The 20,565-nt window shown below is 43.1% G+C and overlaps 9 protein-coding genes and 1 non-coding gene across 10 annotated transcripts; 6 read left to right on the top strand and 4 right to left on the bottom strand.

Annotated features, from left to right (window-relative positions):
* Positions 1-6,201: 6,201 nt before the first annotated feature.
* On the bottom strand, positions 6,202-6,284 carry BDB00DRAFT_t41. Its single transcript has one exon. It is a non-coding gene; the product is annotated as a tRNA-Leu (tRNA).
* Positions 6,285-7,090: 806 nt separating this feature from the next.
* Positions 7,091-7,786, top strand: BDB00DRAFT_816994 (uncharacterized protein). The gene is made up of 2 exons (XM_053123032.1): positions 7,091-7,223; positions 7,559-7,786. The coding sequence occupies exons 1-2, from the start codon at positions 7,180-7,182 to the stop codon at positions 7,692-7,694; spliced, it is 180 nt and encodes a 59-aa protein (XP_052981042.1). The 5' UTR covers positions 7,091-7,179; the 3' UTR covers positions 7,695-7,786.
* Positions 7,787-8,250: 464 nt separating this feature from the next.
* Positions 8,251-8,715, top strand: BDB00DRAFT_871054 (uncharacterized protein; the record flags this gene model as incomplete). Its single annotated transcript, XM_053126781.1, has 1 exon — positions 8,251-8,715. The coding sequence occupies one exon, from the start codon at positions 8,251-8,253 to the stop codon at positions 8,713-8,715; it is 465 nt and encodes a 154-aa protein (XP_052981041.1).
* A 400-nt stretch (positions 8,716-9,115) lies between these two features.
* On the bottom strand, positions 9,116-10,357 carry BDB00DRAFT_288433 (uncharacterized protein). The gene is made up of 3 exons (XM_053116802.1): positions 10,249-10,357; positions 9,910-10,156; positions 9,116-9,826 (listed from the first exon to the last, which is right to left on the bottom strand). Exons 2-3 carry the CDS (start codon positions 10,121-10,123, stop codon positions 9,255-9,257), a joined length of 786 nt encoding a protein of 261 aa, XP_052981040.1. The 5' UTR covers positions 10,124-10,156; positions 10,249-10,357; the 3' UTR covers positions 9,116-9,254.
* An 819-nt stretch (positions 10,358-11,176) lies between these two features.
* On the top strand, positions 11,177-12,422 carry BDB00DRAFT_288242 (peptidase M76). Its single transcript, XM_053116800.1, has 5 exons — positions 11,177-11,448; positions 11,564-11,708; positions 11,785-11,819; positions 11,886-12,040; positions 12,135-12,422. Exons 1-5 carry the CDS (start codon positions 11,414-11,416, stop codon positions 12,335-12,337), a joined length of 573 nt encoding a protein of 190 aa, XP_052981039.1. The 5' UTR covers positions 11,177-11,413; the 3' UTR covers positions 12,338-12,422.
* A 115-nt stretch (positions 12,423-12,537) lies between these two features.
* On the bottom strand, positions 12,538-14,181 carry BDB00DRAFT_761316 (alpha-methylacyl-CoA racemase; the record flags this gene model as incomplete). The annotated part of the gene is made up of 6 exons (XM_053119257.1): positions 12,538-12,997; positions 13,061-13,209; positions 13,369-13,469; positions 13,544-13,592; positions 13,661-13,919; positions 14,036-14,181. 6 exons carry the CDS (start codon positions 14,179-14,181, stop codon positions 12,538-12,540), a joined length of 1,164 nt encoding a protein of 387 aa, XP_052981038.1.
* Positions 14,182-14,472: 291 nt separating this feature from the next.
* On the top strand, positions 14,473-15,039 carry BDB00DRAFT_761399 (uncharacterized protein; the record flags this gene model as incomplete). The annotated part of the gene is made up of 3 exons (XM_053119263.1): positions 14,473-14,578; positions 14,685-14,818; positions 14,938-15,039. The coding sequence occupies 3 exons, from the start codon at positions 14,473-14,475 to the stop codon at positions 15,037-15,039; spliced, it is 342 nt and encodes a 113-aa protein (XP_052981037.1).
* Positions 14,976-17,472, top strand: BDB00DRAFT_288782 (uncharacterized protein). Its single transcript, XM_053116803.1, has 5 exons — positions 14,976-15,127; positions 15,291-15,996; positions 16,441-16,656; positions 16,766-16,850; positions 16,941-17,472. The coding sequence occupies exons 1-5, from the start codon at positions 15,065-15,067 to the stop codon at positions 16,984-16,986; spliced, it is 1,116 nt and encodes a 371-aa protein (XP_052981036.1). The 5' UTR covers positions 14,976-15,064; the 3' UTR covers positions 16,987-17,472.
* A 545-nt stretch (positions 17,473-18,017) lies between these two features.
* On the bottom strand, positions 18,018-18,478 carry BDB00DRAFT_816962 (uncharacterized protein; the record flags this gene model as incomplete). The annotated part of the gene is made up of 1 exon (XM_053123031.1): positions 18,018-18,478. A coding segment is annotated over one exon (260 nt), but the record flags the coding sequence as incomplete, so codon positions are not given.
* A 1,209-nt stretch (positions 18,479-19,687) lies between these two features.
* BDB00DRAFT_761337 (protein-tyrosine phosphatase-like protein) lies at positions 19,688-20,519 on the top strand (the record flags this gene model as incomplete). The annotated part of the gene is made up of 3 exons (XM_053119260.1): positions 19,688-19,939; positions 20,076-20,306; positions 20,394-20,519. The coding sequence occupies 3 exons, from the start codon at positions 19,688-19,690 to the stop codon at positions 20,517-20,519; spliced, it is 609 nt and encodes a 202-aa protein (XP_052981034.1).
* Between the last annotated feature and the right edge of the window lie 46 nt (positions 20,520-20,565).

Here is a 20,565-nt window from a genome sequence, read left to right as displayed (position 1 = left end):
ACTCACATCGAAGCTGATACTACCGCCCCTCCCCACGTTATTCACAGTGCGCTTCTCTGTTGTTGCTGTTTGTCACGCATGTCACAACTTCTTTTTCCTTTTATTTTTTTTATTCGGGGAAACGATCCTTTTTCGCGGAGAGAGAAGTTCCAGAGTTGCCATCATCGGCGCATAAAAATTTCAAATTTATTATCCGATTGGAGGGAAAGTTCTCAGCATTTTAAAGGGTCGACTTCTGTGATGCGGGTTAAAGCGGCATCTCCTCTCAACACTTTTACACCCCACACAATTCAACAGTATGACGGCAAAGGGTGCAGCCGCACCATAACTTGCGGGGTTGGTCTGTGTTCCCGCCGCCGTTATGTGATAACAGGCCCACATGTACTGTTTGTCCAGCTTACGATGATATTATACAGAACAACGATACTATGAAAGTGAGTGTCAACAAAGTGTTGGTGAAGAGGTGGGGACAGCATGCTAGGTCACAATGCTTTGGGTGTATTACATAAAACCCGATGGTAACCACTGTAACCTTAATTTAATGCACGCATGGTCGGTTTCTTTTGCTGCTATATACAAACATGTCAAACATCTTGCTTTTTATCCAACAAGACGATTAAAGTGTTCACTCATATCGCCGACCGTTATTTCGCTAATATCTACAAAGCTTTTTTCTCTCTTTTATAAAATTACCACCACAACACTATGAATGCTAGCACAATTGACAAAGAATACAAGCAATGGCTGGTTATCCGGTCGTATGAAATATGTGCGAGCGCTTGTATTTAGTGTAACACTGCCATGACGGTAACACATCGATCTGGTTCCTGAAGAAAGGAAAGATTTTCGAGATTTCAAAGGCATACATATAGAAGTTAACGCGTTTCGTTTGAGCTCATCAGCATATACACGCATGATCTTACCTGTATGCAAAATATACCGTCTGGAATTTATCCCCTACTATGCTTCCAATCGTGGTTATGATTATGCATACCTCTGAGTATACTGTGGCATATTTTTACGTTGAGCGCAAGGAAAGGACCCAGAGCCCAGGTAAAAAAAAGAGGTAGAAAAAAAAGAGCCGGACACTCTGGCCTTGTACCACTAAACATTACCAGTGATTGCTGCGCTGACCTTGAGCTGCTCTGGGTAACAAGGAACTGGAGCTCAAACTTAGAGATGTTACCAAATGTTTTCGTCTCAAAGACATCGCTGTAGTCGATAATCAAGAAAGAGAACGGGAACAAAATCATCTTTTGAAGCGAGAATGATTGAAAACTAAGTTGTTAGATGAGAACCACTGGTTTTTGCTAAAAGATATATCTGCCATGATCATTTAATAGATAAGGCCACTAAAGAGCAATATTCTTCTTGTTTTCTATCATCTTCACACAAACCTGATGTTTATGAATCTTCTTTTGTCTCGAAGATTGTCTTCCGTTACATATGCTTACACGTGCACAAAAGAGATTTATGCATCAGTGTAGAGCTTTGCTTATTACAAGATCAAAGTGCTGGTGTCGGGCGCGTTTCTCTGCAGACTACAGCCTACAATTAATATTCGCTGAGTTGTGCTACCATGCCCACAGACTAAGTATATATAGTCATGACAATCAGCCGTCTCACGATGCTCGTATCCACCAGTTTTAGCACTGTCTATTTTTAAAACACTTACATGCAGTATATTACTTATTTGTATGCTAAACGATGTGTTCTACACGTCCACGATATTTTATATGTCTCGCTGATATGGAGACTAGTTTCTTAGCTACCATCCTCGTCTTCATTTCCAGATCTACTTTGATCTGACCGAGGTTTTGTACATTGGTGAAACAAGCAGAAGATGTTGGCATTTATATAAGTTGACTGCATCAAAGCAAGAGTCGCAGGCCAGCTGACATCTTTATTTTGTCTGTTTCGGACCAGGACACGGCCCAGAAACATGTTGGATTGGATTGCAAGGATATAGGGCTGGGCAGACAACCCAAAACAAGGGGACCAAAAGCGCGCTAGCTATTGCAATGCAGACGTCCGCCAATACTAGATAAATTCAGAGCTCAGAAATTTACCTAGATCGACACAATCGCTCGCTGTGCAATTCTCAGCGTTTAAAGGAAACTAATATTTTGTTTGTGTGTCCATGGATGTTTCTTTTTTCAGTCTCTCTTTTCATAGCTGTCAAAAAAATGTATCGTTAAAGATGGTTCCTGATACAATGAAACATCGAGCACGTAGAGGAGTACAAACGTTTACTGATAGTTGATAGTTACGAAACGAGTAGTTAAGCTTCCGCTGCCTCGCATTCTTTCCACTACTTGTCACAAATGCTTACCTTACTAGCATGATTTCAGCTAGCCCGTGTTTGCCAGCACGGCAGCTCAATACACATTACAGTATACAACAATTTTTACAAACGCCTCAATTCGCTAAACTACTTTAACAGCTTACTAACCTCTACACTTACGTCGACACCGCCAAAACTCTTTTTCGACCAGCTGGAAGAACTCACTATTACCCTTGATTACAATGACGTTCACCTGCTGGAAAGCAGCTACCTTGGCTCTAGTCCTTGGTATAGTGTTAGTGAACACATGATCGTGAGTTTTTCCTTTTTTTTCTTTATAACACTCTTCCAAAAATATGTAAAATGAGAGGGAGAGAAATTTCCGTTGAGTTCCTTTACGACAGCCTTTCCAAGCTTTTTCGAAATGTCACCCAGAACAGCGCCGGCTAGGTCTTTGATATTTGCCACAGTATAAGCCAGTATCTGCGCGCGGGAGATGGTTTATGATGTGGTCGACGGCCTGATTGTTGGGCGGTAGGTTTGGTATCTGGACAAATGCATCCGTGGTCCTTAATTTTTGGACGGAGCAAGGGGTAGTAGGAGAAATGTTCTCCTTTAGCTTCTTTGAGCCGACAGCGACAATCCTCAAGTGGATGTGACTATAGCCAGTGCATACGCCATTTGTTTAGGTGGTGACAGTCTCGGGAGGATGCTGGCAGGTATAAGAAGGGCTAAGCTATGCGGGCGGTTTGAAAGCAACTGATCGATTGCATTTACTGGCGCGGGTGGCCTGATTGTCCTCATTACAGGTTCGTCTGTAGTGTCACCTCCATGTTTTACTCTATATAAAGGTTGGAACACTGGGTTGTACGATGTTAGGCTTTTCCATTGTTTGTCGCGATCTTTGAGTTATAAGAGTCTCAGCTCCACCGAGCGAGGATATAGTTGGCACTGGTTGTTCATGGAGACGGACAACAAACTTGGGTTGAAGTATACGTGATCGCAGTTGCGTTAATGGGAGATCAGCAAGGACTGTAGGAGCAATCGTCGGAAACTGTGTCTTGTTATTGCTGTTTAACGCCATTTAAATACAACCTTTCTGTGCGTTGTGCAATTTCTTTAGTTGCTTAGATGACAAAGCTGTAATGGCTAGTCCATATTACAGTATCGCACGGACAAAGATACGGTACGGAAGCAGCGCTGTCTCGATTCCGAGCCCATACTGGTGGATAATAAGCTGGCGGAGCAGCGCCAGTTGCTTTATGGTGCGCTGATTCACCAGCAGATCAGTATCAATTCCATTATGGTTGAATGATATTCCAAAGATATTGGAAGTCCCTCACTTTCATCATTGTGGTGTTGTAGAGCTGGTAGGACATAACAGTTATATATGATGATGGTGGTTCAATAATTATACACTTGTCGGGATGCCAATGATGTTCAAGGTCGAGAGAGTGTCGTTAAGCAACACGAAACAGTCGGGGCATATTCTCAGGAGATCCAACCAGGGCGGCATCATCCGCGTATGGAAGAGTTAAGACTATGATTTAATTGGTATCTGGACGATGCTTCTCAGGGCGGTCATTATTTTTCACCTGTGTATAGCTGCTTTTGAGCTTTTGCCTCGGGTTTGTAACGGCTTGTGACAGTGAGTATACAGGCGCTGCGGTAGGTGTCGATGTATACTAGCAACATCGGATGTGTTTCTTCCTCATCTTCCTGTGACTCAAGTCAGTTTAAGATCGACAAAAAAGCAGAATATAAAATGTGATATGGAAGTATAGTTTATCCGTAATATGTACAATAATGTAATATTGGTACGATGACATGTCCGGCTTTGTATTGTTGAATTATAAATCCGTCGAGGAGATAATTTAGTAAAAAGCCTCCTCATTATATATACGCCCTTTATGAAGGAAGAATAGATATCGCTAACCGGTTCCAAATTTAGAGCACATATTGGGTGAAGTAATATACATGCGACAGCCCAAGATAAACCGTTTTTTTATGGTTTTACGTCTATTTCTATAAAATTATTCACCTTACAATCTGATGAGTACTTTACTTCGTCGAACGTCCGTTGTGCTCTAGATGGTCAAGAGGATAAGAAGATGTCGCGGTTATAATTAGGTTTGAAGGGAGATAAAAATAAAGGTAAAAAATACAACAGACGACCATCAATAATATTAAAAAAGGCCAAAGCATGAATAAATGAGATCCATAGACTAGCGTACATTGTCCGTGTACCTTTTTTATCCTTTGTGCTTACAAGTTACTACACCAATCGCAGTAACACTTTTTTAAAAATTTACATAGCACTACTAATCTGCTCACTCCTTCCATGATTATTCATCAACTTTCTTCAGACTTATAATCATAGTAGTAATTTTGGTATTGTATATTTTATTGATTTTTAGAAGTTGATCAAAATTTATGAATACTTTGGGTCAACAAACGCATTAAAGATAATCAATTAACTTCCTTTTTTTAACAGACAGTATATCCCATGCCCCAGGGATAATCCCCTCCCGTTGAATACGCCGTTCACTCTCACTACTACGGCGGAGGGGCCGGTTGCTGTACTTACTAGATAATCGTTAAGAAGTGCCACTCAAAAGACTCAAGTAGTGCTGTCAATTCAGCTAAACCACAAAGGATCTGTCCTTAGGGAATCTCCCCCTGCCAAATACCTCTACTACAATGCTTTTGACTACGCAGTGTTTGAGTTAGGTTCTCCCGTCATATTAAGAGGACTCACCTGGTTGCGCCAGAGATAGCTCAGGTGGACGAACGATTAACCTACATACTCTTTTCCATCCTTTTTCTCTTATCACCTGGCTATGATATTTCCAGCAAAAGGTTTCGTAGCAGAACTAACCGGTGTGATAAGCGTGGGCTGGTAATAATAGTAAAAGAAAACAGAACAAATAAACGAGAAAGTAAAAGACAGTATGAGATACCGTGAGAGTCAAACTGACATGAGTTTTTTTTGAATGAGTTTCACAACCCTATATATACGGTTGGAGATGCTGCCTAGACTTTCCTTTGCATGAACTGATGGATGAACTGCCGACATGCCGGATATTGGATCTTCCCAAGATAAGAAAGGACGAGGAAGGTGGGGTTTGGATGCCATTATGATGGATGTTATCTTCCGAATGTAACAAGCTGCCTTTGCCTTGATCAGTGTGTTCCTTGATGCAGTGTCACCTTTGTCTGTGTTGGAACTCATTCATGCTCTTTGACAGGCACAATCCACTCATCTCAGATATCTACATCGAAAGAAAGTAGCGACTAAATCGAGAATAGAAAAATGCGTACAATGGTTGGTTTTGAGTTATTCATGATTGTGATCCATGTTTGAGGGATTATTGACATGGCGCTGCTCATGTATTATCTATACTGGCTCATCCGTGCGTGTGGCGTTCCTTCTACTTCATTATAGCAGCTACGAAGACAGCGGAGTGGGTTAAGTTGTCTGGATTAATCTCGAAATAGTGTCGTTTACCACAACCGGCATTCGATAATTCAGTTTTGGCAATTAAAACACTTGGGATGCAAAAACAATTGCACCACTAACAGAATACTGGCGTGCTACTATCCGTTGACACCAAACCATTACATCAGTAGTGTATATATGATAACCAGACAGGATTCGACAGCATCGTAATTGTATAAAATTATATCATTGTATCATACATCAATCGTCGCTGTAGTAGTTTGCTAGAATCAAAGCATATAAATATCCCACTCCAGCACAAGCAATAAAGGGCATCTTTCAACAATCCTCTAGCCTTTCATTTCCCTTTGGCTACGGATTCACTCGTCAAAAGCGTCTCGACAAAGGATTCGACGAAAAAAAAAATCGAAAAAATAAAAAGTCAAAAAGATAACCCACCATATGGTGTTTACAAATATGAAGAGAGTGGGATTCGAACCCACGCCTCCGAAGAGATCAGGGCCTTAACCTGACGCCTTAGACCAACTCGGCCATCTCTCCACGCTTCTTCCACTCTCTATTACTTACTTGTGACGTTACATAAACGTTATCCCTTCTTACTTTTATTTTTTAAAAAAATCAAAAAAATACCACAAACAACCGTAAAAAATACAACAACCTTACCAGGGCAACCAGAACCGTCCATAGCATCGCCTCCCATCGAAATCCCGGTTGAAAGTAGACATTCACGCATCGCCATTTCACCCATTAGAGATTTGGACTCATCTCAGGTAATTAACAGCCCATCTACCCACAAAAGAAGGCCATCAGCCATCCCGGCCTATACGTCACGCGTCCCCACCACTAAGAAACACCATATCTCTGCGTTACATGCCACTTTGACACCTGGTAGTGATCAAACAATGGGTGTAACAAAACAACAACTAGCACCTTCAGCTACTTCAAGAGGAAAACCTGAGTCTAGTGCTCAGAAAAAGACCCCACTGGACAAAAATTTCATTAAAATTATGCAACAGAACTTTATGTATGGTAAACCATTCATTGTGTGCCCCAGCTTGGGGTCGCAATTGGACGGGTCGGGTCGGGTCAAGGGTCTGACCCGTTGACCTGTGGGTCAAGAAAAAACTGACCTGACCTAACCCGTTCAACCCGATGGGTCAAAACTCGGGTTGATGGGTCAAGACTGATTTCAATGTAGTGATGAAGGAAGTGTCAATCAGCCTGAACTTGAGCGCTGGAAGTGCAAAACTTTATATATATATAGCTCTCTAAGATGATGGCACGCAAATTCCTAGCAGTGCTAGCAACATCTACGTTTTGAGTGATTATTCTTAAAGGTAAAGGGTTCTGTGCCATCACAAAAGAAATCGCTTGGGCTCACATGCTTCAAAGAAAGCATAATATTTAAAGTGTGGTTGAAAATCGACTTCCCTATATGCCCCTTATCCTTTTCCCTTTTCCCTTTTCTTTTCACTTCTTTCTTCGAGGGGTGAGTCTTAGCAAAATGATTTTAGTAAAATGATTGTTGTTAGCTAAAAAATTATAAGTAATATAATTTTTAAATAATTATAATAAATGATGAAATTTATTTTTTGTTAAAAAAATAATTTCTCAAACCCTAAATAATTCTTAGCTAAGATGATTATTCTCAATCATTAAGTTTAAATCACTTTAAGTGGCGCAACAGTAGTGAGCAAATCCCTTCTCTAGCCAAGGTACACTTGGACGAAGGCTAGCTTGACTGTGAGAGCGTGAGAGGCATAACTAAAATTAATTTACTGTTTACAGTAAAATCAATTGTTATGGATTGAGCCTCTTCTTCCTTCGATTTTCTTTTCTCAATTCCTTTTCTGTCTTTTGTTAAATCGCATCTCTTACTGCCACCCTCTATTGTATATTCTTATTGCACTATTGCTACTTCTTTACTCCTATCATATATATTGCTTATAGCTTACTTATCCCATACTGTTGAATATAAAGTATAATCCCACAATAAAAAGAATTAAGTACGTTTTATGCTATAGTTCTATAGCAGACATATTGACAACTAATTATGTTTCCCAACAAGAAGATTGACTACTTAAATATAAGTACCTCATACATATTATATGTATACACGGGTCACGACGGGTCAACAGGTTGGGTCAATGGTTGGACGGGTCGACCCGTGGGTCAGAGAAGCATCAACCAGACCCGTTGACCCGTCCTCAACCCGCGGGTTGGTTTTGACCCGCGGGTCAAATTGCGACCCCTAGCCCCAGCTGCAAAGATGTTGGTACGATTAATCTGTCTGCTGATACTAATCCGAAATATGATCCACCTGGACCTATTTTCCATTGCAAAGAGTGCAGAAAACAATATGCCCATATGGGTATATTAGAGGCTATTACTGTCAGATGGAGAAGCATCTGCTTTGAATTTTAAGCCAAGGGCAAAAATTACACAGCCACCAGGTAATAATAGAAAAAACCAAAAAAAGCGCACCCAACTTGACCTTGATTCGGAAATGGAAACTGAACAGGAGGAAGCACAACAACATTATTTGGTAATGAATAATACTAGTGATAATAATAACAATATTGCTACTACTTACCAAAACGCAACTAACCAACAATCTTGGGCTGATCAAATGGAACAGTTATCTGTTCCTCAAGAGGAGTACGACACTAACCGTTATGATCATTTACATCCTAACACCCCTGAATTTGTTCGCGATTTACATAAACGTATGGATGAAACGAACAAAATGGTCGCACAACTAGCAGAAGCTCTTGCTGAAAACACAAAATTGGTAAGAGAAAATATGAATCTAGCTCAAGAGCTCCAGGCAGCAAAAAACCAAATTGCACAACTGCAACAGCACCAACAACATCTACTAAGAATTCTCACAAAGGAGGATTCAACTGACAAACCAACTGGATCGATTGCATCTAAATATGCGACCACAGCCACTACTAGGGTTCGCAATTGAACGGGTCGGGTCAGGTTGGGTCAGTGTTTTCTTGACCCACAGGTCAACGGGTCAGACCCTTGACCCGACCCGACCCGTCCAATTGCGACCCCTACACATTACCATTGTCACTGATATTTGAAGTTATAAGCGAGCCTGTGAAAAAGTGATTATGTAAAACGAAGATTGTCGCTGTTTCTTCCACACGAGACACATAGCTGCTTTTAAGAAGTCGTCTGTACCATAGAACGAGGGATAGCAGACAAAAATCTGAATTGTACATACAATGAGCTGCTATTTCAATGTAAGGCCCTTTCAAACGAAACTGTAGCTGTTAATCCTATTACGTGCTGCTACTCGAGACTAGTCGTACTCAAAAGCAGAGTATTTGTGGACAACGATAAGAAATAGATCAGGATCAATCGAACTACTGTCTGTTAGTAACAAAACTTTATTGTAGTGGTCGAGAAAAAAATAGGGATATATATATATATAAAGATATAAAAGTTCTATACCGTTCAATCTAAACAAGGCCCTTATAGTAAAATGCTTACAGCAGTCTAAAGATAACTTCCACAAAAAGCATGCAAAATGGTGTATTTTCGCCACACGTTCTCCAAAAAGTAGGGTGTAAACATGTTGAACGGATTGGCGTGCCACAGCTCCCAGTATGCGAACCCATTCAGGAACAGAGGGAATGTACGAAAAGCGAACCAAATCACCCAGATCCGCTTCAAGGTATCTGCAAGTACACCCGTTTGCACTTTGAGGTAAGGCTGCACAGCTCGTTCCAGGATAACCGCCATGCCGTGCAAGGTGAAAAACAAACACTCTTGGCCAATCAATTCATTCCAATAAGCGCGAACGCCCGAGCCACATAAAATCAAGTATTCGTGCATGAGACCGGACACAAAAAAGACTGCGAGTGTGGCTAGCGCGAGACTGGCTTGGCTGCTCTGTTGCTGCTTCTTCTCTGGATTGCTGTTGTTGGTGTTGTTTTTTAAAAGTAGAAGAACGGGTCGGAAAGGGATAGCAAGCCAAATGCATCGAAAAAGTTGGTGCCAGCGATAGTTCCAAAAGTCATTGTACGACGTTGCAAGAATTGGATGGGACATCAGTAATCGCCATTCGTCTATTGGTTTTTTTTTGGGTATAGTGAGTGGAAGCGAGCGTAACATATGTGAATCGTAATATACCAAGTATCGCATTATTTACCCGGATCATAGTATCCACCACCATAGGTAAGGACGTATATCAGTTGCAAAATATACCCCAAGCCATTAATTACGAACGTCAACACCACCACGGCGAAAACGAAAAACACGAAAAACAAGCCTGGACGCTTTTCTTGGATATCAAAGGCATCTTGACCCGAGAATGTAGCATACCACGAAGCAGCAAAATTGGCTACCAGCATAGTAAGCAGCATGGGTGGGATCAGGCGGTACCAGGGTCGCAAGTTCTTTGCAAGCATACACGTGGGAAAAAGGGGATAAGCAATGTCAATTTTCATATGCAACTTGTACGTGTCAATGTGTCTGTGCACTTGTGTACCTACCTTATTTCTAACGTCATCCTTGACAGTGTCACCCCCGCCGCTCTTATCTGTTCCCTTTTCTTTTGGTTCCAAAGGGAACCGACGAAGGCACGACCACATGTCCTTGTGTAGCTTTTTGGGATCGATATAAGCTTCTCGATTTTGCAGTGCTGGAGCCACATAGACTGCCTCAACACATCGGAGTGCCGTATTGAATAAAAATAGACCCGCAATCACCGTAAGCGCTTGTCATACAAAAAAGAAATTAAACATAAACAACAACAACAAAAACCATGGACCTATTGCTATACCTATTTTTCAAAAAGGATTTATACAGTAAAGTTATTCCTACTACCTCTATGACCACCGGCTAGAATTATGGGAATGAGCAGTTGGATGGCAAGCATTGGAATGGACACAATCTGTTTTGTTCTTGTTGACACTTTTTCACAAGGCGTCAAGACAAGTTTCCACTGCAACATGCCAGCCACTGTGACAATGCCGAGGAAAGCCGGAGTAGGAAGAGCGATACGATCGTCACCACTTTTCAGTGCATTTACAATCGTCGCCAATTCCATTCTCGGGGAGATATATGACAAGCCGGCAAAAAATAAATTAGTATGGAAGAGTAAAGGGGAAAAACGGGAAAACCAAGTCGGTGTATGCAGCAAGGAAAAAGAAGACGGTCTTTGCACACCCTACAGTTAATAGATGCACAACAACAGAGTTTGTCCAACAAGCTACTAACTATGATGCTGGATGCTTAATGGGTATTATATTAAGCTATCGTCCGTGGGCCGTTTCCATATATCGCCCAGTAGTACCATCAGTTAACTTATATCTTGGCAGCGACTAGTTTGGTCACCAGGGTAAAAGGAAGTTGCATGATTTTACTGAGGAGACCACTCCTGAAGTACACAATGAAATACTGGAACGTTGAAGCAGCGAATAGTACATATTATACTGACGACTTGTATTTCAAAAGATGACATCTGTGTGGCTCCTACATTATCTTCCTAACATTTGACGTCTTCTTCCTCTTCTTCCGACGTGAAAGGCACTTTGAAATATCGTCGTTGTTGTCGGCACACGTTAGAGCTCAGCGGCATTACCAATAAAGCTTCGGGTTCTCATTTTATCCGATAGTTACGACAACCCTTCTTTCTATTTCCCCCAAATCATATGCGATTTTATGAATCGCCAAAGTTCAAAACTACGTAAGACATTAGCCTCTTCTTTCCGTATATACGCTGACATACTTATTGTATATTTTTACCGGTTTTCCCGTGGTATATACGCCGTATTATTACTTTTTGAACTTTAAAGATTAAGCGAGCAGGAATGCACAGCTGAATTAGCAGGAATTCTCGAAACATCGCCCAAAGTCGCTCGATTACTTCAGGGCATTTTTACACTTAATCCTCGAGCGCTTAAACGGGGAGTCACTTGTAGACCATGTCATGGCACCGAACAATCGGTAGGCATTCTTTGTTTTTTGTGTGTGCCAGGAATACAAAGTGGGGGCAGTAACAAAAGTATTTATTTTATACCAGTCAAGAATGGGTTATTATGACGGACGATATAAACGGTTAGCACTGAATTTATTTAATTGACACTATTTACGACAAAATTAACTCATGCCCGATGAACGCAGTGTCGTGTTATGTTGTGACAACATTCGATCCAAGCAACAACAGGAGGAGACGCTCGTACATGAGTTAGTGCACGCTTTTGATGCTAGCCGGACAGGTCGTTTTACTAGCATGTGTCATGTCGTTGCCTGTGGCGAGATAAGAGCGTCCGCGATAGGTAATCTTTTCTTTTTTCTTTTGGTGTTTTGTGCGCAATTGCTTACTACTAGTGGTTTGATTGCGTCTTCATTCAATGCTTATGTATAATATAGGACAGTGCCATGATATAAAGTCCCCATCACGAAAACGAGAATGCATTTGGGAAGACGCTGTTCGATCCACAGCCATCCATTGTGGCGGCAAGGATTTCGCCACGGTGTTCGTCCAGCAAGTGTTTGAGAATTGCGTTAAGGATACTGCACCTTTCATCCAGCCGAGGGCAGCGACTCATCAGCAAAAGCAGCAGCAGCAATAACAATACAGCGGCACATCCTCCCTTCACAACAACAACAACAACAACAGCAACAAAGAGCATCGTCGTATAAATTGATCTCAATTAAAAGGTCATCCTCCCACCCAGCAACAACCGTTCGTTTTACATAGATTTAATGGTACCATATTAGACAGTGTACTTTAGCTTGCGATAACTACACAGGAATGAGTGCATTTTTTAATTTACAAACGGCTCAAGCCCGCTTTATCGATAAACGCTCCCTTTTGCAACAATGCGCGGATCTGAGTTTGAGGAACGCCAAACTGGCTCAAGACTTCCATGGTATGGGTACCGGGCGCCAGGAACGGATCCTCTGCATCGTGTCTGGCTTCTTTGGCGGGTGTGCGGGAAAGGATGGGGGCTGGCTGGGGTGGAACCGCCTTGCGCGGCCATTGCTTCTCGGGCGTGGCTACCATGGAGACATTTGGAATCTCTTCTCTAAACGACAGCACAGGAGCAACGCATGCATCGGTGCCATCAAAGATTTCTGTCCATACCGCCTGGGTCTTGGTAGCGAATACCTTGGCAAACGTTCCCTTCATGCTTTCCCATTGATCGCGGTCGTGCTGGTCAGGGAGATCCTTGGGATCAAGACCGAGTCCTTTCAAAAACTGTGCATAAAACTGAGGCTCGATTGCGCCGCTGGATAGGTTGTTTTAGAAGAAGATGCGTGCGTATATGATTATAATTTCATGAGTGACTTACACAGACATGTAGCGGTCATCCTTTGTCTTGTACACCTCGTAGAATGGAGCACCACTATCGAGCATGTTGGTACCTCTTTCGTCGGCAAAGTTCAATTTGTATTTCTGCATCAAGTAAGGGAATGTTGTCAAGTACGACGTGCCGCTGGTCTATGTTATGTAAAATGTGGGGTAGCAAAAAAAAAAAAAACCATTTAGTGAAATCATCACATGAAAATACCGCATTATGCAGAAGTACAAAAAAAAGGGGTGGTGGGGCTGGACATAGACGAGAGCAAATGCAATAAGTAAAAGGGGGACTACACATACCAAGTTGGCATCGATCACTTGGCCTTGACCCGACCGTGAGCGTTCGATCAGAGCCATCAGAATACCCAAGGCACACATGAGCCCGCCTCCAGCAAAGTCGGCTAAGTCATCATGTAACGTGAGAATTTCTGACTAATAAAATCAAAGAAAACTGCATGGCCTTACAATTTCTTACCAAGCACATTCATAGGGAACATCGGCTTTTCACCGCGTCGGCCAATCATCTGTGTATCTCAAAGAGAAAAGTAAGCTATCGTTTTTTCTCCACACAGCTAGTCAGCATATTCCCTACCCCTAAAACGCCCGCAACAGAAAGGTAATTGATATCATGGCCAGCGGCTTCAGAAGCAGGGCCCGACTGTCCGAATCCACTCAAACGAGCAATGATCAGTCGCGGGTTTTCTTTCAAGAGCACGTCAGGTCCAAGGCCCATCTTTTCCAACACGCCAGGACGGAACGGATCCAGCAGCACATCGGCTTGTTTCAACAGTTGACGAATGACCGGTACGGCTGAAGGATCTTTCATGTTGACAGAAATCGAACGCTTGTTTCTTGTGTTCGTGTTTGTTGGTCAGATTTTGAATTCAATGGACGTTTGTTTTCTATAATGGGCCGCAAGCATAGCACACACACACACACACACTCTCTCTCTCTCTCTCTCTCTCACCTGGCAAGGATATCCGTGCTGATGGATTTGGGTCTGTCGATGCGAATAACGTCGGCACCAAAGTCAGAAAGAATCATGCCTGCATAAGGTGCAGGGGCGAGACCGCCCATTTCAAACACAACAAGACCGGACAAAGGACGTGACATTGGCTATTGGTTAGTGGGTTAGGATGTATATGTGAGAAAGGAACACGAAGAAGTTTAAAAAGAAAAAGAAGCGAAGAAACAAACAAGAAGCGAGAGAGGACTTGACGCTCGCTTTGTGGTTGCTGCTGGAAATCAACTCAAATTGCATTTTTACTTTTTAGGCAGGTGACGCAGAGAAAAAGAGAGAGAGGCAAGTTTCTTTTCTTTTTTTTTACCAGCCATTTTGAATTCTTCCGTTTTTCTTTTTCCCTCTCTTTTCCCTCTCTCTTCTTGCCCCCGTAAAGTTTTCTAATGTCAGGGAGGCAGACAAAGGCAACCCAAGAGCGCCATGAGCGCATGCTTTTGGAGCTCTTAAAGTTACCAGGCAACGACCGGTGTGCTGATTGTCCATCAAAGAGTAAAGAATAACTCTCTTTCTCTCATCTTGCATCCCCCGAAATAATCTAAAATCCCGGGTTGTTGTTGTCCTCAAACACTAATGATGATATTGTAAACTTTGATAGATCCTCGATGGGCATCGTACTCGCTTGGCATCTTTTTGTGTATTCGTTGTGCAGGTCTCCATCGCAAGATGGGAACGCACATTTCTCGAGTAAAGTCGGTAACAATGGACCAATGGACACCTGAACAAATAGATGTAAGTACTTTTCCTCCCAAGGAGAGGGCGATGCAATATACTTGTTGAACATACGAAGGAGAAAACTCACTTTATTTGCTTTGGGGGTACTGGGCTTGGTTCGCGCGGGTTTGAAACAGATGATTAGAAAGGCAGGTGGCAACGACAACGTGAACAGTAAAATCAATCCACATCCCGACAGACATCCATTGCCGCTCGCTGATGATGATGGCGACCGGTAAGCTTCCTCCCTCGATGGGGTAGTCGATGGGATACAGGGCTGAGGTTATTCATCATCAATCGATTTACTTTAGTGTCATGGAGCGATATGTACGCAACAAATGGGAAAAGCGTGCATTCATGGCCGAACCTCCCAAGGTAGAGAGTAGTGTCCCTTGTTTCATGTGGGGGGGGGAGGGAGGGAGGGATCTATCTATCTATCAATTAATACTAAAAATACCCACTGATGTATAAACTTTATTATAATTACCAGCCACCCCGGCCGACAGCACCATCGACCCACAATGCAAATTTGCAAGCCCCACAAAGCAACAGCAACTTTCCTAAACGCTCCTCATCTGTGCCTGTTCTTGTCTCGACGACCGAGGAATATCCTACCGAAATGGCACGTCTGTGTGAGATGGGCTTTAAGGACGACCAACGCAACCGTCAAGTTTTAAAACACACACAGGGCCGCATCGACGCAGCAGTGGATATCTTGTCTCGATTGCCCGGTGCACCCCAGTCACCCGCCAAGCCTGTGTTCTTGACGAACGAACAAAAGATGCAACGGCTCAGTGAAATGGGGTATTCGGATATTCCAGAGAACCGCGACGCCTTGCGACGATCCGGCGGTAACCTGGAAGTCGCTGTTGGGATTCTTCAGAATGCACGAAAACCAGCAGCACAAGACAACAGCGTGGCTACTACGAAACCAGAACCATTGTCCGCATTTAGTAGCACTACATCGAATCAGCAGAATGAGCCTGCCGGCCGGGCTCAAAACTCGAGCGAAAGACAGAACCATACCTTGTCTGGATTGAAGACAGCGGATCTTTTGAATCTTTTGGATGACGGTAGTAGTAATAAGCCTGCTGCCACAGCTAGCAACCCTTTCCATCAACCGGCAGCAACTCCCATGCAACAACAACAGCAACAGCCATCTTATTTTGCCACAAGCACAGCAACAAATCCATTTGGTTTCATCAACAACAATGCGTCCATGGCAGCACCAGTTCCTTCAGCTCGTAAGTAATAAAACCAGGGGAAATCCCAAAAAAGTTGGATGAGTGGCTGTAGGTAACACAAAAAGGGATCTTCTTTGATAGCCATGCAAGGACCCTTTGCAACCGGAATGACAACGAATCAGAACCTTGGCTTCAACGCTGGATCGCTTCAACAACAACAACAACAACAACAACATCCTCAGTTGACCGGTTATCAGTCATCGCCCAACCTGAGTCCCATGCTCACTGGCAACACCAGCAACAGCTCCTCTAATCCATTCTCGCAGATGTCCTCTTCGCCAGCTGTACCAAACGCACCTTCGCCATTTGCACTTCCACAACGATCATTCACTGCCCCTGAATTCCCTACCTTGTCTCAACAGCAACAGTCATCCTCTCCCTTTGCTACTGCCATGGCATCTTCTTCGTCGTCATTACAAATACCCTTCCAACAGCAACAACAACAACAACAACACACCATGGTACCATCATCATCGTCATTATCATCCTCACCTTTTGCAAATGCTGGCGTGCCTAGTCAGCCCACTGGCTTTGTGCCAATGAACAATGGCTTTTCTCCAATGGCCAACACGAATCCTGCTCCTGCTGCTAATCCATGGGCTGCTACGAATGGTACCACTGCAGCCAACTTTTTCTAAAAGAAAAATGAGATGAAGATGGCATGTCTCCTCTCTTTAGTAACTAAATAATAAAGTAATCGTGTCTTTACAAAAAACAACAGCAGGTGACGTTACTACTACTGCTACATGCACCTCTTCTAATCTTAATCTGCATACATCGGTTCGCGCATTTCTTGCAGCATGCAGGTATGTTACACGTGGCCCTTCATCTAATTATATCACAAAGCCCGTGTTACTTATTCCAGCCTTGTTGTGTGACCTAAATGCACTTGCCAGCCACAACACACACACACACATATACACACAGGGGGAAGGGGACTGATCGACCTACGTTACTCAATTAGTTTCAAAGCATACACACAGAAAGAATAATCAGCGTGTCTTTTACAGGTATTGATGAAGCGCCCGTGGTCAAGAATATACCTGATTTAGCGTGTCACCCATCCATGCAACAGTCCAAGCCGTTAAACTCGTCTTGGACGTTAAGGCTGGTGAGAAAATATAGAGTTTCCGGTTATCTGACACTTGTCCAAATGTGCCCGGTGAATCGGGTACAGCACTCAAAAGGAAAAGCCAAAAAAAATAGAGGAAATACGACACTAAAAAGCACCTTCGCAAGGCTGTACATAGCAGTAAGAAGTATATTAGCTCTGAGTTATATGTAGCTATTTATACTGGGACTTTCTCAAAAGCAGAGTGGACGTGTGTGATATATATAGCGGTCGGACCATCGATATGTGCATATACGCGACATCACAAAGTGCGCACACACGTCCTTTTCCCTTCTGAATTTAGAGTCGAGACCATTATTTTCATTTGTCTTTGCCTGTCAAACTAGCGCATGGGTTTGCAAAGGGGGGGGGTGTCGATCATTCCTGCATGGAAGATAAAAAGAAAAGCGAGCCTCATACCGAAGCTATCGGCTTTTGCCCTAATCCGTCCGCTCCGCCGGATTGTCGATCATATTGGTGATGCCTGTTAGAGAGGGACACCCATGAGAGAGAGGACGGGAGGGACAGACAAGTACGAATCGGGTATTCAAGAAACGGAACTGTCGATTTCTTCGCGTCTCACATGAACAAGGCTCAGGTTCACGTTTGAAGGATGAGCCATTTTTACTTTTCTATACATTCTCCACATATCCAACATGAACGATGATGACACCTTCACACAGTTTGGATCATCTCTTGCGGACGCAGGCGCGTTGTCGATAAATACTAGAGGGTTTCAACCACTAAATATCAACAAAGATGATTCTTGGCAAGCCACACCACACAGTGTCATATAGATTCTAAACGATGACGATGGGCGAGCCCGTATTCTAGAAGGCTCCAATGCCCGTTCTAATACCAAGGGTAAAGTGCTTTGTCGTCTTATGGACAAAGGAAAAAGGTCGTCGATACCATCATTGGTTTCTGCGCTAGCGACCTCATCCCCGCCATCAACAAGAACGGGTATCTACGAATTCTACAACATCAAGGGTGGGCTCGTTGGCTCTCATCAACATTTGCTGCGGCTTCACTGAAGATAATAACTATCTACCCGGCGAATACATCAGCGACGAGTACTCGAATCGCTGCAAGAGCCTCCACCACAGCATTCTCGGTGGTTTCTTTCCCAATCTTTTAGCAACCTCTTTAGATAGTCCTGTAAAGCAACACAGTAGAAGAATGAGCCTGATGTGTAAAGGAAATTGGAAGACGGCAAAGAATTAAAAGAGGATTTGTAGTTGGACGCGCATGTATATCGGAGGGAGACACGTAATGCTAGACTGGTGCATAAGCTTAATGTTAGGAAAAGACCATAATACATTGTATTACTAACTACTGATCCTTGACTGCGAAGAAAATAACCACATGATGGATAATAGCATGAGAGGAGTTGTTGGTTTTGCTACTAAAGGACTACAGAAGCGAAGGAGGAAGCTCACTGCTGTTACAATCAGCGATGGGTGTATATGGTGACGTTTTCAAAGAAACGGTGCGTTTGTGTCACGAAGCATATTTTGAAAGTGGCACTCATCACTACACAGCTCCATGCTTCGTTAAACTTCAGTTCACTCATCGAAGCACCACCGGCGTTATTCCCCATATGCGGGGTATTTTGAGAAGCTTCTGGCGACGACCAAACGTTTTCTGCAAATTTGAGTAGCAGGAGATTTCCAATTGCGCAGTATTGCCTCTTTCTCTCTGCTGAAGAGAAAGACAATTAAAGGGTCTATATTAGTAGTACACGTGGTGGGCTGGAGGACAAAATGTGTGTTATTATGCACCTATTGGTGTCCGTCTACGTGTGTGTGACGTCCGCAACCTCGAGGAAGGAAGGAAGGAAGGAAGGAGCGAGGGGTGTGCTGATAAGGCGTGTACGTACAAAGCAGCTATTGATCTAAGAATAACTCCACAGCACACACTAGATGATGGTTGATAATGATGTGCATGATTTCTCCATGATGTATGATGATACATACATACACCAGGCTTCCACTGTTATATATATATAAATGCAAATCGTTTGAACTCCGCTGCCGAAAATATTTTTCTTTTCCACCATTCCCGCTTGCTTTTCCTTCCCTTGCTAGGTCTTCTTCTTCTCTTTCTCCCCTTTATAACAAGTGGACAAAGTCGATCGAACCTTTCTAATTCTTTCTCTTTTCTTGCAACTTATGCATTTTTCTTCTACCTTTCTAATTCCTTCCCACTTGTTTTCCAAAGGAGTTACTCACGGTGGCAGAGTGTCGTTTGCCATTACTTTCTGCGTCGCACAATATCCATCTGATACTTCCGAAGGGGGCTAATTCTCGCATTGCATCGCTCTCATCAACTTTTTGTTAATTCCACTCTTATATTTTTTGGTTGATTTCCGAATCCCATCTCCCCTTCCTGCTTCCCTCTCTTAATTTCTCTCTTTTTTTTTTTTCTCTACTACTCACTCGAATAACACCACCAAACGGTTCCTATATATCATTTTTGCTTTAAATATCAACTTTCCATCCTCATTACACAACCCCGCACCAAAGAAATACCATGGTCAGCTCATACCTTCGCTCGGATTCTCCCCTGGGTCGCATGCTCTCATTAATTGAAACACCTGGATCCGCACTCCGGTTCCTCATCTTGGATTGTCCAACCGAATCGACGCTCTCTTACTACGTCGATGAATTCAAACGCTACAATGTCACCCACGTCGCTCGGTGCTGCCAGCAAACATACAATGCAGCCCGACTTGCTGAGGAAGGTATTCAAGTCCTGGACATGCCGTTCAAAGACGGTGGTGTGGTAAGTTTCTGTGTTACTTGGATTGCGAAAACAGAAGGAGGGGCAGACGGTTTTTCCATCCCTGATTATGCTGTAACACAAAAAGTATATATCTCTAACCTTAAACCACCATCTTATCCCCCCCCCACTCATATAGCCACCTGCAACGATTGTACGTGATTGGCTTCAACTCGTCGATACACAGGAACGTAAGGCCAGCGAAGAAAATCCCGTCACTATTGCAGTGCATTGTGTAGCAGGCCTCGGACGTGCCCCCGTCTTGGTTGCCATTGCTCTTATCGAGCTCGGCATGGAGCCTTTGGATGCTGTCGAATTTGTGAGGAGAAAGCGCAGGGGTGCATTCAACAAGCCGCAGATTGCGTACTTGGTAAGTCATCATCTTGCCGTTTTTTTCTATTCCTTTTTTTAATATAAAGAACCATGCAGGATCCGTCTAACGCATGAATGATAATAGGACCAATACAAGCGTTCCTTGAGACAAAAATCATCCTCGAGCGTTTCCTTCAAGAGCTCCTTGGGCAAGATGTTTAGATTCGGAAACAAGAAACAACAGGAACCAGAAGTCGTGACGATCCATTGAATATATGAAAGATCCATTCTTCCATTTTTGTCTCACCATCACCATC

This window comes from Zychaea mexicana (assembly GCF_025766255.1).
Source record: "Zychaea mexicana strain RSA 1403 chromosome Unknown BDB00scaffold_25, whole genome shotgun sequence".
Lineage (NCBI taxonomy): Eukaryota > Fungi > Mucoromycota > Mucoromycetes > Mucorales > Lichtheimiaceae > Zychaea > Zychaea mexicana.
The sequence above is the reverse complement of the archived record's forward strand: the minus strand, read 5'-3'. Positions and strand labels throughout refer to the sequence as shown.